Source organism: Thalassophryne amazonica, chromosome 15, assembly GCF_902500255.1.
Source record: "Thalassophryne amazonica chromosome 15, fThaAma1.1, whole genome shotgun sequence".
In the NCBI taxonomy this organism is placed as follows: Eukaryota; Metazoa; Chordata; class Actinopteri; order Batrachoidiformes; family Batrachoididae; genus Thalassophryne; species Thalassophryne amazonica.
In genome coordinates this window covers 61,159,765-61,179,551 of record NC_047117.1, presented here as the reverse complement: position 1 = coordinate 61,179,551, position 19,787 = coordinate 61,159,765, and the positions used below count along the sequence as shown (strand labels likewise).

The 19,787-nt window shown below is 42.3% G+C and overlaps 1 protein-coding gene across 1 annotated transcript in view; it reads right to left on the bottom strand.

Annotated features, from left to right (window-relative positions):
* Nucleotides 1–43: 43 nt before the first annotated feature.
* mcoln1a (mucolipin 1a) overlaps nucleotides 44–19,787 on the bottom strand; it is a 55,546-nt gene continuing 35,802 nt past the window's right edge. Inside the window, 13 exon segments of the mRNA XM_034188439.1 lie at nucleotides 44–1,158; nucleotides 4,716–4,845; nucleotides 4,956–5,162; nucleotides 7,385–7,429; nucleotides 7,431–7,481; nucleotides 7,483–7,509; nucleotides 9,152–9,253; nucleotides 12,103–12,252; nucleotides 12,360–12,466; nucleotides 12,735–12,834; nucleotides 15,456–15,552; nucleotides 15,818–15,899; nucleotides 17,675–17,831. Of these exon segments, the coding sequence (XP_034044330.1) occupies nucleotides 4,798–4,845; nucleotides 4,956–5,162; nucleotides 7,385–7,429; nucleotides 7,431–7,481; nucleotides 7,483–7,509; nucleotides 9,152–9,253; nucleotides 12,103–12,252; nucleotides 12,360–12,466; nucleotides 12,735–12,834; nucleotides 15,456–15,552; nucleotides 15,818–15,899; nucleotides 17,675–17,831 (1,173 nt within the window). The 3' untranslated portion in view covers nucleotides 44–1,158; nucleotides 4,716–4,797.

Here is a 19,787-nt window from a genome sequence, read left to right as displayed (position 1 = left end):
GACAAAACTTGAAACTTTAATAACTTTGTATTGTACCATATTGTTACACAGATTTTCTTTGGGATGGGAGGCAGGAAGCAGCAAGACCATATTGTGTTAGCTACAGTGTCCAGGTACAGCTGGAATGGGGAGGAGGGGTGTCAGAGGAGGAGGCACAATGCTTCACCTCAGGGTGATTTAGTGGATGACTTTCTGCTTCCAATCACAAGCTTTGAAGTTTTGCCTGCAGTACTGTTTCTTCGTCAGAAAACCTGATACTTGACTTCAGCATCTAAACAGCAATGTGTCAGGTGCTGGAGCACCTGTGTTTTAAAGAGAATGACAGATGACACTCTGGTTTATTTCATGTTATGCCCAAAACAAACCCATGAAAGGTTTGCACCATGCCCCTTAATTTGCACTCAGATAACGCACTACTTTAAATAGCAAATATAAGTAGGACACATTCCAAATGCAGTACCTCTATGCACTTTAGACTGTGCATCATATATCATCAAGACAGGGGCCTTTGGTGTTACATGTCAAAGGCATACTATAACTCTGGAAAACTAATTTTGTATTAAAAAACAAAGTAAGTTTGTTCACCTTCTCCCTTTTTTCCACTCGGGGTCACCACAGCAGTGATTGATTGATAAATTCCTTAATTTATGAGGCAAGTCTTGACTTCTAAAATATTAATGGAAAAAGTAAATTAAAACAATCTGATACAATCTGTAATAGTGTCATCTTTTTCGTGACTCTTGTTCCACTATGTCTGTCAATAAGAAGGGCTACTGCTGGTTTAGGTCATCAGAGTGGATTTGGTTCATAAAATACTGTGTTCAGTCATTAAAACCAAAAAGAGACTGGAAACAGAAAAATGTTTCTGTATCAGACATCTATGATGCTGCAAAGTTCTCCTGATACAGAGGAAAGGTTCAGACAGTCCATCCTGAAGTTTCTTCTTCATAAAAGAGTAAACAAAATAAAATAAGTGGTCCAAGGTCTGGTCACACATTCCGTGTGGAGTTGCCACTCCTTCAGAGGAGTGTTGAGATTTGACCCAAATACAGGAGTGGCTGGTGTATCTTTCTGGTCAGCAGGGGGTGCCACTGAGGCTGCAGAGGACACAGAGGTTATCCTCAGTTTACCAGGAGGACATCCTCGTACGTTGTCATTCTATGGGAAATCAAAATTGGTTGCCATTATACTCACTGATATTATTTTACATAACCCTCATGTGTTCATATTCCATGTTGATTAATGATGAGCTTTTAAAGAAACACTCCAAACTCTGGATAAATTATGTGATAAAAAAAAAAAAAAAAAAAAATATATATATATATATATATATATATGATTCCCTGGAAAGCAAGAGAAATGTGGACTGACATGACCTCAGAATGTTTACAAGTTACTGCTAGCATGTAGATGTATGTAGGGGGCATGTAGGTGCAACTCAAATTTCATACATCCTTTTTAAAATTTAAAGGGGAACATCAAGATATTACAAACTCGATTCTATTTTTAGACATTGCTAGGGGGGAAGGAGCCTGAGCTTGTGCGGGAGGTTGAGAGATACCGACTAGAGATAGTTGGGCTCACCTCCACGCACAGCTTGGGCTCTGGTACCCAACTCCTGGAGAGGGGCTGGACGCTTCATTTTCTGGTGTCGCCCACGGGGAGAGGCGGAGAGTTGGGGTTGCATCGCTTCCCTACGCCTTCGGGTCGGGGACAGGTCTCTCACCGTTGTCTCTGCCTACGGGCCGAGCAGCAGTGCAGAGTATCCGACCTTCCTGGAGTCCCTGGGAGGGGTACTAGATAGCGCTCCGACTGGGGACTCCATTGTTCTCCTGGGGGATTTCAACGCCCACGTGGGCGGCGACAGTGAGACCTGGAGGGGGGTGATCGGGAAGCACGGCCTCCCCGATCTGAACCCGAGTGGTGTTCAGTTGTTGGACTTCTGTGCTAGTCACAGTTTGTCCATCACGAACACCATGTTCGAGCACAAGGGTGTCCATAAGTGCACGTGGCACCAGGACACCCTGAGCCGGAGGTCGATGATCGACTTTGTAGTAGTATCATCTGACCTTCGGCCACGTGTCTCGGACACTCTAGTGAAGAGAGGGGCAGAGCTGTCGACTGATCACTTACCTGGTGGTGAGTGGATCCACTGGGAGAGTAGGAAGCGGTAAGACCTGGCAGGCCCAAACGTATCGTTGAGGGTCTGCTGGGAACGACTGGCGGAACCTCTGTCAGCGAGGTCTTCAACTCCCACCTCCGGGAGAGCTTCTCCCAGATCTCGGGGGGAGGTTTGGAGACCTGGAGTCCGAGTGGACCAGGTTCTCACCTCCATTGTCAATGCGGCTGCTCGTAGCTGTGGTTGCAAGGTCTCTGGTGCCTGTCGCTGCGGCAATCCCCGAACCCGGTGGTGGACACCGGAAGCAAGGGATGCCTATCAAGCGAAGAAGGATTCCTACTTATCTTTGTTGGTTAGGTGGGCCCCAAAGGCAGCTGACAGGTACCGTAGGCCAAGCGTGCCGCAGCCCGTGCGGTCGCAGGGCAAAAACCCGGTCTGGGAGGAGTTCGGGAGGCTATGGAGGAGCACTATCGGTCGGCCTCGAAGAGATTCTGGCAAACCGTCCGACGCCTCAGGAGGCGGAAGCAGCTCTCCACCAGCACTGTTTACGGTGCGGGTGGGGAGCTGTTGACCCTGACTGGGATGTTGTCGGGCGGTGGAAGGAGTACTTCGAGGATCTTCTCAATACCATCGTCACGTCTTCCGAAGACGGAAGCAGAGGACTGGGGACTCGGAGGCGGACTCATCCATTACCCAGGCCAAAGTCACGGAGGTGGTTAGAAGCTCCTCGGTGGCAAGGCTCCTGGGGTGGATGAAATCCGTCCTGAGTACCTTTAAGTCTCTGGATGTTGTGGGGCTGTCTTGGCTGACACGCCTCGCAACATCGCGTGGCGATCAGGGACAGTGCCTCTGGATTGGCAGACCGGGGTGGTGGTCCCTCTGTTTAAGAAGGGGGACCGGAGGGTGTGTTCCAACTATAGGGGGATCACACTCCTCAGCCTCCCCGGTAAGGTCTATTCCAGAGTACTGGAGAGGAGAATTCGACCGATGGTTGAACCTCGATTCAGGAGGAGCAGTTGTGGTTTTCATCCTGGTCGCGGCACACTGGACCAGCTCTACACACTCCATCGGGTGCTCGAGGGTTCATGGGAGTTTGCCCAACCAGTCCACATGTGTTTTGTGGATCTGGAGAAGGCATTCGACCGTGTCCCTCGGCGCACCCTGTGGGGAGTGTTCCGGGAGTACGGGGGTCCGGGGTCCTTTGCTAGGGCTATCCGTCCCTGTACGACCGCAGCAGGAGATTGGTTCGCATTGCCAGGTAGTAAGTCAAACCTGTTTCCAGTGCACGTTGGCCTCCGCCAGGGCTGCCCTTTGTCACCGGTTCTGTTCATTATTTTTATGGACAGAATTTCTAGGTGCAGCCAGGGTGTAGAGGGGGTCTGTTTTGGGAACCACAGAATCTCGTCTCTGCTGTTTGCGGATGATGTGGGTTCTGTTGGCTTTGTCAAATCAGGGACCTTCAGCGTGCACTGGGCGGTTTGCAGCCAGTAGTGGAAGCGTCCCGGGATAAAATCAGCACTCCAAATCCGAGGCCATGGGTTCTCGACCGGAAAAAGGTGCTTTGCCCTCTTCAGGTCGGTGGAGTGTCCTTGCCTCAAGTGGAGGGAGTTTAAGTATCTCGGGTCTTGTTGACGAGTGAGGGGACGGATGGAGCGTGAGATCGATAGACGGATCGGTGCAGCATCTGCAGTGATGGGGTCGCTGTATTGGACCGTCGTGGTGAAGAGAGAGCTGAGTAGGGGGGCAAAGCTCTCGATTTACCGATCGATCTACGTTCCGATCCTCACCTATGGTCATGAGACTTGGCTCATGACCGAAAGAACGAGATCGCGAGTACAAGCGGCCGAGATGAGTTTCCTCTGCAGGGTGGCTGGGCGCTCCCTTAGAGATAGGGTGAGGAGCTCGGTCACTCGGGAGTTGCTCGGAATCGAGCCGCTGCTCCTCCACGTCGAAAGGAGTCAGTTGAGGTGGCTCGGGCATCTTTTCCGGATGCCCCCTGGACGCCTCGCTGGAGAGGTGTCCGGCAACGTCCCAACTGGGAGAGGCCCCGGGGAAGACCAGGACACGCTGGAGGGACTACATCTCTCGGCTGGCTTGGGAATGCCTTGGGGTTCCCCCCGGAGGAGCTGGAGGAGGTGTGTGTGGATCGGAGGTCTGGGCGGCTTTGCTTGAAGCTGCTGCCCCCCGCGACCCGACTCCGGATAAAGCGGAAGAAATAGGATGGATGGATGGATGGATGGATGGATGAACTTCTACAGTCTTGAGTGTGATGCTATACGTTATGCAAGGAACACAAGATTTGAAATGTCTGTGGCTAAAAAGTGAAACCACCCGCGCTACACGATGCTGAATGATGCCTGGTACAAATATATCCAGCTGAGTCACTTGTTGTTGAAATAGAGGGTTCAGAAGCAGCATTCGGTAGAAATTGTTTGTTTGTTTTTTGTTTTTTGGGGAGGGCAGGCAGTGTGCCTGCTCCCCCCTTCATGTGTTTGTTCAGCTTCTTTAAATGCAGCTATTGGAAAATAAGCATGAGTCTGTACTTTAGAACTGAATTCCTACAGTTTGCACTCAGATCATAGTTTTTACTGATCACCTGTCACAGCAGCAGAAGAAGGAGCAGGGTGACGTCTCCAAACCCTTGAACTTCCCAGAGCCTGGCGCGTCTGTGCACTCCGCTATGAAGGCATGCAGGTCCGTGATATGAATCGTTTCCTGGTTTGGTGCTGATAACATCAGAGATAAATACAGTACATTTTGTTTCTGTCTGATGCCAGAGTTGTTTGTTTTTTAAACACTGTCGCATTAACAAATATTAGTCCACCTCATGTCCTACCTTAATGGCCTCATACGCTCCGGTGATCAGAGCAATAAAGAGGGACAGCACCATGTAGATGAAGAGGGAGATGAAGGTGTACAGGTAAATTTGACTGAACAGCCACACCATAGTGCTGCTCTCCTGCAACTCTGAGAACGTCACAAACATGTCGTCCCCGTTAATGAGCGAGAACAGGCACTCCGACACCATGGACAGAGAGCGAAACTGAAGGACAGAAAACAGGAAGCGCCATCAAAACCTCCACAAGTGTAGAAAATCAGAGACAAATTTAAACATTCTGGGTGCAAAGCCCGCCAGTCTGCAACTCTACAAAAGTTAATTAAAAGGAGATTAACCTGAAAATGACCGTGCAGACAGACATAAGTCCTTCCCCACTTTGCATCACAATGCAAGTGATATCTTATCTGAGGGTCCCTAAATAACTGTTCATTTCTGAGACAATGTCATTCTAGCAGTTCGAAAAGATCCCCTGAAAAGACCAAGTACCAAATACATCCAGTTGTCACCTTAGGACACTGGGTAGTGACTAGTCCCACAACTATAGAGTATGACAGGAAGCACAAGGACCCTAAAGATTTGGAGCTTCTTTCTCCTACAAAGGTGTATGTACTGACAAACACCTCTGTCCAGTAACATCATGAATCCTTAAACTCATCATGGGCTTCTCTCAATCTCAAAGACTGAACAGCCAAATGCAGTGAGGGGTCATGTTTGATCACTTCCTATGGAATCTTTATTCTGTCACTTCTGATACTAGTATATTTCTGTAGCTTCAGTTCATGCTCACAGGGATTCAGGCTTTCTCCTCACATGAACGCTCATTTCCTTTCGTTTATTGAGTCATGCACTGTTTCAGTGCTCACAGCCTCTTGCTCCAGTGCCAGAATTTCTAGATTCAGTGCTTGTGATCTCAAATTGAATCTCCATGTTTGACTTCCTGTTGCAGACAAGTCTATTTTCCAGGCGTTTCCCAAGGTTTGCCTGCCGGATTTAGGCACTGCTACATAGGATGTTTGCTAACTGTTTGGACTCTGCATAATCGCCTGGATTATTGCTACCTCTTTGCTCATTCCCACATGAACACTTTTGCCACACAGACTGCCTTCACTGTCTATCCTGACAACCTGCAACTTTATCTGGATCACTTGCTGGTTGATGCCCTGAGAGACTCTGTGCTTCTGTGAACTTCTCCTCTTTAACTTACTGAAAATTATCTGTGCTGTAAATCAAGACTTTATATTGTCCCCACTGTGTTGTTCTCTGCATTCACCATTTCTCCAGTTGTGCTATACACAGTACATCACTGCCAAGTAGCGGTGTCACAATACATGCATTTGTATTGAACCGTTCAGTACACGTGACGGTTCGATGCACAGAACTATACACAGACTACACGTATGCCTCTACACACTATGATCATAGACACGTGTATTTGTTTCTGTAAATCACTGACATTAATTTATCTTTTTCTTCCGAATGTTTGTGTTGAGTGACTGTCGCTCTCAAGCTGCTAACAGATTAAAGCTGCTTTATGTAAAAACCAAACTCATATTGAACTGTGACGTCTAACCACAAACATGAGCTGAATCGTGACTTTTGTGTACTGTGACACCTCTACTGCCAACATAAGTAGAGCTGTAACATAAGTGAATGTCTCTACAAGTACAACACTTTCACTGCACACATATTCCATTTTGACACCAAAGTCTAGAAAGTCAGTGAATGCCTACATCTAAACCCTGACACTCACTTAATTTCTCAGGGTTGCAATCTGGACATCCACTGGTTCTGGTCCACAAAATCTAGGCCAGTAAACATTTCCTCACTAACAATGGCACCAATGCTCCTGGTCTCCACATCACTACCTACATCCAGTCCATGTATTTATTGAACAGTGAATGAACCAGAACATATCTCTGATGAATGCCAGAAATCACTGGGAAGAGGTCAGAGATTCTGCCCCTGCTTTGCACAACACTCACAGTATCTGTGTGTAGGCTGGCTATGATGTCCAACGAACTTATTTGTTACACTTGCAAATTTTCAGGATGCCCCAGCTCGATCAACCAAATCAAAGGCTTTACAAAAGTCATATAGGATGAAAACATTGCTGCTTACTTAGGTTATGAGTGTTAAACAAGCTTAGCAGAAACAAATTTTTTAAAAGTCCACATTTTAAAAACACCATGTTCAAAATTCATATGTGATTATAGTGTTTCAGATTATTCTATCATAATCTTTTGTTTGTCAAAAAGTGAGACAAAAATCATTGAAAATAAATACTGCTGCTCCGTGTCGCTATATTTATTTAATACTGTGAAATGGAGGGAGATAAGCATGACCCTTGTCGAGCCCCTCTACAACCTGACTAACATTATTTAAACAACACATTTTTGTGCAGAACAGCTGCAGAAATTTGCAACCACCTTGACATTGGTATGTCCAAGGACAATCCAACCACAGAAGCAGTAATCCAAGGTAGATGACGGCCACACAGCAGCAGAAGCGAATCACACTGGGGAAAAGCTGCTCGAAGCGTCACGATCAGGATCTACGTGCAGCACAGAAAAATCAAAATTACAAATGTGAGAGAGAAAGCAAAGTGATTAATATGCAGATACAAAGCAAAATGTCCAATGTAATGCACTGATGTAATGTTATATGTATATTATAATTTGTTTCAGTTAATTGCAGATCCTCATCTTTTGAAAAGCCACACTGTTGCACAGGCAGGTTTTATACTTGCAAACTTAACCATCCTCCTGGATAAATAAAATGGACTGTTTTTGTCAATTAGCCTTCCTCAGACTGATTCCATCGGTGTGACGTTGTCTGTTTTGTGCAGTGGTCACAGCAGCAGAATGTAAGTGACGTCACTGCATGCTGGAAGTGAACACGGTGGCTTTGATGGGGTCACAAATTGTGGTATTACGTGGCCTTTCTTTTGTGTTCACTGTGTCGTTGTATTGCCTCCACACTGTCAAAAATAGAGACGCTGCACAACAAGCATATCAACCAAATTACACAGTTTTACTTCAAAAATGAGCAGAAATGCATATTCTGACCTTCGACCCCCAAAAATCCCTCACTGTATCTCTGTAACCACTGGAGATACAAAACAGATTTTGAGAATATATAACTGTAACCTCAGTTTTTTATTGTTTGCTTGTTTTACCCAAATTAATCTTTTTCCTGAAAATAACTGGAAATGTCCCTTTTGATCTTAGTAATATTACTGTGCGTTTTGATGTCAGCAGTTCAATATATTAATTTCCTACATGTGTAAGAGATAAGCTTACAGAATGGGGGGAAATAGAAAATTACAGTTCAACATTTATCTGTCTATATCTGGGAATAAGAAGATGCAACCAGCCCATAAATGTGTTCATAGCGGATGTTGCACTGTGATAAAAAATGTACTTGCTGGGTGCGCAGTGCTTTCTCTTTTATTTCATCTAATCGTTACTTTCTCGTTATCGTTTCAGCCATCTGTATTCATGAACACTGGACTGTATTTGGTCATTTAGCTGCAACATTTCTGCCATTTCATGTTCATAGAATTCTGTGTTATTCTTCTGTTATATTCTGTTAGTATGACCACAGTAAATGGTCCCCCACTGAGTCTGGTCTGCTCGTGGTTTCTTACAATAATAATAATAATATATAATAATAATAATAAAAAAACAGACTTTTTTCTTCCCACTGTAGCCAATGTTTGCTCACACAACTGGTGAGCCGGACCAGTGGTTCCCAACCTTTCTCCTTGGACGCCCCCACTACTTGTATCCAAGTAGAATCGAGTCAGTTTGGGAAACCAGAAGTCTTGACTTGGCTTGTGTCTGGTGCCTTGAGGCTATATAAATAAACTGAACTGAATTTAGACAAAACTCAACATCTATAGAATTTGCAAAATACTGGTACTGAATGTTGGCCCTACCATGGCTAATTAGTCACAAAATTTAAGAGGACTGACTAAAAATAAGCAGCAGCACCAATGGACCTTAGGGCATATATTGTTCTTTTTCACTTCTTTTCATTGGAAACACTGGCATTATTTTACTGCTGTGTTGGACGTTTTGCTTAATAAATACAATAACTAATAAATACATTTTAATCCATTAAGAGGAACACGTAAAAAAAAAAGGATGTTACAACATCATCATCTAATGCACAGAAATGTATCCATTACTCACATTGTACTTCTGGAAGAATGTGAGGTAGCGAATGACTCCAACCCACACCAAAAGAGTGGAAGTCCCCAACAAGATACCACACAAGTCATATGATGACAAACTCTGTCAGGACAGAAGAAAAATAACATGAGCAGTGTAGAGTTACAAGAAGTGCAAAGCATGACCGTGAGCTTATTCATGGTGGAAATCAACAAGGGCTTAAAATATTTTGTGGCTAACCAGTAACTTGACAGCAGTTAAATACCTATTTGTTACCTCAGCCAACAAAGTTGGAGGAGGTTATGTTTTTGCCCCTATTTGTATGTTTGTGAACAGCCTGGATCCCACAATTTTTCATATATCATTATGAAAGTTTTACTACTGAAAATTCAGATCCTGGTAGGCAAGACAGATTCAATTTTCAAGGTCATAGGTCAAAGTCAGGAAAAATCTATCTTTAACATTGAACAAATTTTCAAAAATTCATAACTCTGTCAAAAAAGATCCAATTTCTTTCATATTATGTAGGATGGTATCCTTTATTGACTGACAAAGTTTGACCCAGATCTGCTCCAGATTACAGATTTTGTAGCCATTTAAATTTAACATGGTAAACCCCATTTAATATATATATTTTACATTATATCCTAATCAAACATACCCCAATCACTCTCACATTTGAAAGTGAGGTGCACACTGGTGTTAACTATTGACTGACAAAGCTTGATCTGGATTGTGGTTTTTGTGGACATTTGAATTTAATATTGAAAAGCCCATTTGATGTACATTTTGTATTCTATCTCAAACAAAAGTGCCTCAATCACTCTCATTTTTCTGTTATGGATTTACCTACACCACCAAAATTGGATGAAGGTTCCAATTTTATGCCTGTTTGTCTGTCCTCCAATTACAACCCCTGGCAATAATTATGGAATCACCGACCTCGGAGGATGTTCATTCAGTTGTTTAATTTTGTAGAAAAAAAGCAGATCACAGACATGACACAAAACTAAAGTCATTTCAAATGGCAACTTCCTGGCTTTAAGAAACACTATAAGAAATCAGGAAAAATAATTGTGGCAGTCAGTAACGGTTACTTTTTTAAACCAAGCAGAGGGAAAAAAATATGGACTCACTCAATTCTGAGGAATAAATTATGGAATCACCCTGTAAATTTTCATCCCCAAAACTAACACCTGCATCAAATCAGATCTGCTCGTTAGTCTGCATCTAAAAGGAGTGATCACACCTTGGAGAGCTGTTGCACCAAGTGGACTGACATGAATTATGGCTCCAACATGAGAGATGTCAATTGAAACAAAGGAGAGGATTATCAAACTCTTAAAAGAGAGTAAATCATCACGCAATGTTGCAAAAGATGTTGGTTGTTCACAGTCAGCTGTGTCTAAACTCTGGACCAAATACAAACAACATGGGAAGGTTGTTAAAGGCAAACATACTGGTAGACCAAGGAAGACATCAAAGCGTCAAGACAGAAAACTTAAAGCAATATGTCTCAAAAATCAAAAATGCACAACAAAACAAATGAGGAATGAATGGGAGGAAACTGGAGTCAACGTCTGTGACCGAACTGTAAGAAACCGCCTAAAGGAAATGGGATTTATATACAGAAAAGCTAAACGAAAGCCATCATTAACACCTAAACAGAAAAAAACAAGGTTACAATGGGCTAAGGAAAAGCAATCGTGGACTGTGGATGACTGGATGAAAGTCATATTTAGTGATGAATCTCAAATCTGCATTGGGCAAGGTGATGATGCTGGAACTTTTGTTTGGTGCCGTTCCAATGAGATTTATAAAGATGACTGCCTGAAGAGAACATGTAAATTTCCACATTCATTGATGATATGGGGCTGCATGTCAGGTAAAGGCACTGGGGAGATGGCTGTCATTACATCATCAATAAATGCACAAGTTTATGTTGATATTTTGGACACTTTTCTTATCCCATCAATTGAAAGGATGTTTGGGGATGATGAAATCATTTTTCAAGATGATAATGCATCTTGCCATAGAGCAAAAACTGTGAAAACATTCCTTGCAAAAAGACACATAGGGTCAATGTCATGGCCTGCAAATAGTTCAGATCTTAATCCAATTGAAACTCTTTGGTGGAAGTTGAAGAAAATGGTCCATGACAAGGCTCCAACCTGCAAAGCTGATCTGGCAACAGCAATCAGAGAAAGTTGGAGCCAGATTGATGAAGAGTACTGTTTGTCACTCATTAAGTCCATGCCTCAGAGACTGCAAGCTGTTATAAAGCCAGAGGTGGTGCAACAAAATACTAGTGATGTGTTGGAGCGTTCTTTTGTTTTTCATGATTCCATAATTTTTTCCTCAAAATTGAGTGATTCCATATTTTTTTTCCCTCTGCTTGGTCTAAAAAAGTAACCGTTACTGACTGCCACAATTTTTTTCCTGATTTCTTATAGTGTTTCTTAAAGCCAGAAAGTTGCCATTTGAAATGACTTTAGTTTTGTGTCATGTCTGTGATCTGCTTTTTTTCTACAAAATTAAACAACTGAATGAACATCCTCCGAGGCCGGTGATTCCATAATTTTTGCCTAGGGGTTGTATCAGTCAGAAATCAAGTGCCAAAAAGCAATGGCAAACTGTGCCTTGCAGAGATAACCAATGTTCTGTGAAAATTATCTGAAAAAGAATTCAGAAAGTGAAAAAGTTGAAAAAAATCTGATGAGATGATAAAACCTTTCATCTGTACTTCAAATTACTCCTGGCAAACTCAAACACTGTTCTGAAACTTTTCAAACAGTCTTCTTTCAAACACTGATCTGGAGTCCACATGAAAATGCGTGTTGTGCTGCCACCTTCTGGATGGTTGAGGAATGTGTATCCATATCAATTTAATATTTAAAGGCTACAATCGGGGCAGAGTCTGTATGTGCAGGAGCGCATGCAGCCTGAAGTGCATTCGTGGGAGCATAACGAACCTTCGTTTCAATGCCTATTTTAATCATGCTGCCAGTGATGGTGAAGATGTCGCTGATGATAAGGAGGATATACCAGCCGTTGATGAACTCCAAACGGTCTGCCCAGCAGACCTTGCGATCCAGCCTCTCTCTAAAGAACTGCACAAATTCCTGAAAAACATGCAGAATTTACAATCCATGACTACAAACTAAACTAAAACTCCACAAGGACTGGCTGGATTGTAATGTTCTTGTTTTGTCCTGTTGCGTTTCCTGACCTGTTGAAGCATGATACCTCGCAGTATGGAGCGTCCACACAGCACCAGTGACAGCAAACACACCAGAGCCACGACTACATCAAATGCTACATGTGTGTAGTTCTGTGCTGAAGGTGTACAGGAAGGACTCAGAGTTGTTAGTCATCCTTTACTGAACAAATACCACAAATGATGATGTAGTAAAACACTCACAGTTACTGACACATACTGCTGTGCAAGAAACCTTCGGTGGAATTTCCAACTGGTTCAGGTATGTAACTGTATTACCAGTAGATCTCATACCACTTTATAACTGCTTGTCACTCTTTAAGGCGTGCCACTGTGTAGTGTACTGTTAATTAAACAGTATTGTGAGGTACTATGATTCACACTCACCCTGTCCTGAGATGCTGGTGTCTGTGCATTCCTTTATGACTGCCTGGTTTTCTAACCTTATCTTCACTTTGCCACTGTGGGCCTTGTTGTCCAGAAGTATCTGAAGAGGAAGATACCAGAAACATTAATATTTTTTTGACCTAAAGTGTTTTAGCAATTTTTGTTGATCCCTAGGCTTTTGGGGGTCCAGGGGCATGATCCACTTTTGAAAAAAAAATGGTGCAATTTGGTGCATTCTGAGAGTAATTTGGTCAGTTTCTCTTGTCTTAAAACACAGTGGTATGTCACTGTTATACTGGAACAAAATATGGCTAAAGTCTTGATTTCAATGCAATTTATTTACTACCTTGTATGTATTGTCTGTATTACATTTCCACAAATGGACTGACTGCATTAACAGACTTTAATTCTGCTTTTATTGCTTTTATTCTACATTTATCACATTCTAAGTGTGTCTATAAAACAAATCAATAATTACACACTGACTGCTTTTAGTAAATAACTCACTTAAAGACATGATAGCTATTGCCACTTGTAAGTCATTTAAAACTGATGGAATAGCTAAAATCATATAACCTGCAAAAAAAAAAAAAAAACAATAATTTGACTTCAAAAATAATAATGACAAAATAATCATTTTAATGTTAATCAAGTCCATGGTTTACTCACCAAGCAAAGTCAATTTTTATGCACAGCTGAGCACAAAACGGGCAAATTGAGTCTGTATGATGTGCTGTGGATTACTTTTTGAAATATTTAAAAATGGTACCCGAGTCAATTAACATTGTGAAATTCTCACCTTGTCCTAGTGATTCAGAATTTGAACCGCTGCTATATTGTTAAAAAAATTTTTTTTTTTTTAGAAAAACAGAAGGTCCAGCTTTCTTCACCTGAAAAAAAATGTAAGTGGTAATGATGAACTTGCAACATATGAAATAACTAAATTTGATACTGAAACCAATTTACACAGACTAAAAAGTACTTATGTCTTCCTTCTTGCAAGAAGAATAAAAAAATGGAATGGGAAAAATAATCCCCAAAATTATCCTTAGATAAAAAAAAGAGCCACAAACAAGTACAAAAACAAGGACATGCTACACAACATCAACGTATTCATGATTATAAGTCTATCTGCGCAAATGCGGTAATAATTAGTGGTCGTTGATGTGTTTTATTGCTAATTAACACTCTCACTCAGCAAGTCACCAGGTGCATTTACAGAAAACGTTTTACTCTGCATTTCTCAGCGTGTGACGTACATTTTAGGACAAGTAGAAAAATCCCAGTGGCTGTCAGACAGAGTGAAATGAATGTTGCTACATCAGATGACAAAGCTTCTCAGCTTTCTTTTGAAAGTGAAGGTTCGGATTTACAGAGAAGGTAGAGAGAGGAGATGACACACTTCACCCCAAGTCTCTTAACTTTTTCAGAGTCTGTTGGATTTTGGATCCTAACGTGCTGATGCTGCTGTCTGTGTCGCAGGACACTATTTTACTGCCACCATGAATGCGGACCTCCCCGCTGTTTTTCAGGCTGCCTGATCACACAGATGCATTTCTTAGATTTTTCACATTTATATCGATGACAACACTTATAGGCATGCACAAAGCTGAGCATCTAGCAGAGTGTTCAGGCTGCATTCATGAATAAGTTTTCCCACAGTGGAGAGCAGCTGCTGTTTTTACCACGACTGCATCAAAATGAACAGTTATCAATTAAAAACGAGTCGCCATAACATAACATCACAGATACTTTGCAATTAATCTGTGGCTCCGTTTTTGACGTTAGCAGCTACATTCCATTCAAGTGCTCGCTGGGATGTTTTCCTCAAAGTTACATAAACACTGTCAGAAAGACTCAGAAATGTTATGAATTCACTGCAACATGTTCTTTAAAACATAGAAGAATGGAAATCATGCTGCTCGGCTGCATGGGCTGTAGTCACCACCAAGACAAAACAAAACATGCAGAGATCATCCTCTGATCACCGGGCTTCGTGTAACACTTGTGTTTTGTTATGGTTTGTGTCATCTGTATGTAAATGTAAACAGGATAAAATAAAGAGCTGAAGTTGTTTATGTGAAATTTCCCCGCAAAAATGGATTTGCATGGTGTAAGATTCCACCAAATCTCATGCAAAAACATCACAAAATGACGCCACTTATTCCATTGTCTGGGGAGAAGCCTGCAGTTTTATATGACGAAATAAACGGAACATGAAAACACATTCTGACGGAAATCCATCCACAAACGGAGGTTTTGCAGTTCTGTGCCCTAATAAATTGTACACTAACTAAATACATTTATGTGTAATCTTGTAAAGGTCACTAGTCTTTAATATTTCAATTATATGGGAGGTGATGGTCTAGTGGTTAAGCATTGGGCTTGAGACCAGAGGATCCTCTGTTCAAATTCCAGTTTGACCAGAAAATCACTAAGAACCCTTGGTCCTTAATCCCCTAGTTGCTTCCGGTGTGTAGTGAGTACCTTGTATGGCAGCACCCTCACATTGGGGTGAATGTGAGGCATTATTGTAAAGCGGTTTGAGCATCTGATGCAGATGAAAAAGCGCTATATAAATGCAGTCCATTTACCATATGCTTTCCTAATGTGCAGAAAGCAGAACTTTTAAGTCTTTGAGGATAATTCATATTCTTTAACTATCATGTCATCCCTTATTTGTGGACCAGAACTTCACTTCCAGTTTCAGTTGTTGCTTACCTTTATGTAAAAAGTGTAACAATCTGGGATCTCATTGTTGATGATGGTCTGTACATTAATGGCTTTCAGCTGGAACTCTATGGTCACATTAATGAGTCTGGACACAGAAGAAAAAACAAAACAAAAAACAGATGTACAGATATTGAAAGAGAAGTTGAGGCAGAAATTTTAGGTTTGCAGGATAAGTAGGTGTACACATATTCCTGTTTGAAATCACTATCAGTGCACATACACACAACCCTAACTGTGCAGTGTTGATAAGTGACTTGCAGAATATTATCAGCTACTACAGACATAAACACCACAAAACAGAAGATAAAATCATGTTATAAAATATAATTAATAAAACAATGACACCTTACTTATGGAACTTGAGGGTAAAATTCCTGTAACTGCTGGTGAGCGGAGATGAAGGGACGGCGAGGGGATTTACACCCACACACTCTGAAGACAATGAGAGGACACAGAAAAAAGTCAGAGAGCACAAAACTAACATTTACTCTGCAAGCAGTTCAACAAAGGCCTATAGGTGAACTTCAATAGAATTCTTCCATTTTCAGATTTGACAAACAAATAATATATAATATGACATAATATTAATAATTTGGGAGGTGTCACAGTTTAGCAGCACTAAATACTGGGATGGACACAGTGGTGCTTGTACCTGGCCTGGTTGTGAGTTTTCTTCCCATGAATTATTATTAAGTTGTTACATTTTACTCTTTTGAATTTTAAAATCACAGAAATATTTATATCGAAAAGGATTTTGCAGTTTTCCACTCAAATTTTGATTTCATTTTTTATTGTTTTATGATTGGGTGTGTGTAGACACGGGCAATTTCTCAGATTAACAAATCAGTGAACAGTTTGTGTTTTAAAATGTGAAAAAAGGATAACTACCACAATATACAACTGACAATACAATTATAAAATACATATAAATCTCTCCATGCATGCACCCTGTCATTAGTGTGTGTACACACTGTACAGACCACACTGTAAAGCAGACTGAGGATCCGATGGCTAAAAGACAGCCTATCAGTTGTAATACAGTCCATTTACCACACCCCCCTGAAATGGGTCTTGAATAAAGTCAGTGAATTTTTCATTTGCATCATTATCAGAAGTGTTCCAGAAACATGTGCCATTATGATGCCGTTTGCGTAGTTAATTTTCCAGTTCCTTTTTATTTGTTCAATTCTGAGAAGTAAGACTCGTGGCCTACAAAATCTTTAATAACTACACACCCAAGATCACAAAACAGACCCACTTCATGTAAATATGAAACTACAGAAACACTAGTGCTATAAAAAAAAACATACGTTTATTTAAAATATTAGTTAAGAACAATGTTGTGTAACATTTTTAAAGGTGTCATATTCTACTGTTATGCACCTTTTTTTTTAAAACAAGTTAATCCAGGCCATAAGTTGATTATAATATTAATAAATATAAGTTTGTAGCTAAAAATATGGCAGACATTTAGGTGACATCTTTAAAAACATTTTCAGATCTCTTTGGGTGTACTCACACGATGTACTCTGGACTTCGCTCAAGCACAATACACCCCAAATTCCAGTTTTTTTTAACTAGTGTGATTGCTCTTGGCCGTGGTCGGCCTGCAGGCTCAACTTGTAGAGGTGGTTTGGGGTGTGATCCACTTGGACATTACCCAGGCCACATGTAGTGTGATCACATACAACACAGGAGCACTGACGTTCCATCACTGACGTGAATGTTCAATTTAACAAATGCTACTATTATTATTACTGGTGGCTACCTCCTTACATAAAACTAATCTCATCAGCTTGCCCCGAACATTGAGTGTGAGTTCGGGTCAGTGAGGAGAGGGCAAGGAAGGAAGTCATGGGCACCTGGGCCCAGTGATAGTATGCCCTAAGAAATGACTTATTGATGTCTGTTTTTTTAAATGGAAAGGAGCAACTACTCACCACGTCCTGCCCTCCTCCACTGCCCCCACCCCCACCCAAAAAACCATCTGGGCAAGTTTCAGAGGACCAACAGAAATCTAGATATAGATCTCCAGAAGTCTCAAATGAGTCATTTCAAGCATAAATATTGTGTGAAAGTTTATACATGCAGACATAGAATTGTGAGTCTTTAGGGATGCTTAACATGAAATCCTAAAAAACCATGTAACTGCAAATGTTTGCACAATACGACCCAGTTAAGTTAGTGTTATAGTATTATTTGTATACCTGTGATAACCTGAGGGTCTATACTGAAAGTGTTGTTGGCTGGGTCAATGTGTCCCTTCTTGTAGTACTCCTGGCAGAGGGAGAGAGCGCTACCATTCACCCCGACACCATAGACATAGGCATAGCGTCCCACTGTGGTCTCTGGTAAGGCAAGATACTGCAGAAGGTACAAGAGTACAGGATGAGTTCTGATTTATTCAAAACAAAATGGAAAAATGCCACTTCCTTTGAATTTTGTTTTACCCTTGAAAAGTCAGGATTTTCTCTATGGTTTGGTCTATGTATCTATGAGCACATTAATAAAAAAAAGTCAATAATAGGAATAGTATGCACATTAAGAGGTCTTTTTTATGACTTCCTTACAGCTAAACAAGTCTGGCCAGTGAAGCTCACTTCCACTTTATACTTTTGGAATGACCTAATCCTCATTCAATAAGGAAACTGTCCCAACCCCCACCCAATGAAGCTACTTAAGATCATAACTTCAAACTGTGTCAAGGAGCGTTTGTTAATTTGCATTTTGTGCTGGTCCCTTTTAAATTATATTTCATAGAAACATGTGCAGCCTCACCCTCCTTGGTAAAGTCTACTCCAGGGTCCTACATGTGTTTTGTGGACTTGGAGAAGGCGTATGATCAGGTACCCCGGGAGAAACCGTGGGAGGGGCTGCGGGACTATGGAGTGAGGGAGTCCCTTCTCAGGGCCATCCAATCTCTGTACACACAAAGCGAGAGCTGTGTTCGGGTGCTCGGTAGCAAGTCAGACTCGTTTCCGGTGGGATTTGGCCTCCGTCAACGTTGAGCCTTGTCACCAATCCTGTTTGTGATATTCATGGACAGGATATCGAGGCATAGTCGGGGGGAGGAGGGTTTCCAGTTTGGTGGGCTTAAGGTCTCATCACTGCTTTTTGCAGATGATGTGGTTCTGTTGGCTTCATTGGCCTGTGACCTCCAACACTCACTGGATTGGTTCGCAGCTGAGTGTGAAGCAGCTGGGATGAGGATCAGCACCTCTAAATCTGAGGCCATGGTTCTCAGCAGGAAACCGATTGATTGCCTAGGGAATGTGGTCTTGCCCCAAGTGAAGGAGTTCAAGTACCTCGGGGTCTTGTTCATGACTGAGGACACATTGGAGTGTGAGATTGGCCGGAGAATCGGCGCAGCAGGGGCAGTATTGCATTTGTTCTACTGTACTGCTGTGATGAAAAGAGAGATGAGCCAAAGGGCGAAGCTCTCAATCTACTGGTCAATCTTCGTTCCTACTCTCACCTATGGTCATGAGGGTTGGGTCAAGACCAAAAGAACTAGATCGCGGGTACAAGCGGCCGAAATGGGCTTCCTTAGGAGGGTGGCTGGCGTTTCCCTTAGAGATAGGGTGAGAAGCTCGGTCATCTGTGGGCAGCTCGGAGTAGAGCCGCTGCTCCTTCGAGTTGAAAGGAGCCAGCTGAGGTGGTTTGGGCATCAGGTAAGGATGCCCCCTGGGTGCCTCCCTAGGGAGGTGTTCCAGGCACATCCATCTGGGAGAAGACCCTAGGGAAGACCCAGGACTAGGTGCTGAGATTATATCTCCACATTGGCAAAGGAACGCCTCAGAATCCTCCAGTCAGACGTGGTCAATGTGGCCCGGGAAATCAAAGTCTGGGGTTCACTGCTAGAGCTGTTGCCCCGTGACCCGATCCCAGATAAGCGGTTGAAGATGAGTGAGAGAAACATGAGCGCAATCAAAACTCTCCAATCTCATACAATTTGTGCTCTGCACTGGTACCAAAATAGGGTTAATACAGCAAATATCAATCAATCAAGTTTTATTTCTAAAGCGCTTTACAACAACCAAAGTTGATCAAAGTGCTGCGCACAGTTAAAAACAACCATAAGATAAAACATATACATCTAAAATATATTAAAGTTGTCGATTTCCAGGGAGTCACAGCTCTATGTGTCAAAGGCCAATTGAAACAAATGCGTTTTCAGCCTGGCTTTGAACAGGGGCAGGGATGAGATGGAGCAAGAGAGTTCCAGACTCTAGGACCTGCCACGGCAAAGGCACGATCGCCCCACTGTCTATACCTCGACCTTGGAACCACTAGCAGGTGATGGTCTGAAGAGCGCAAGGC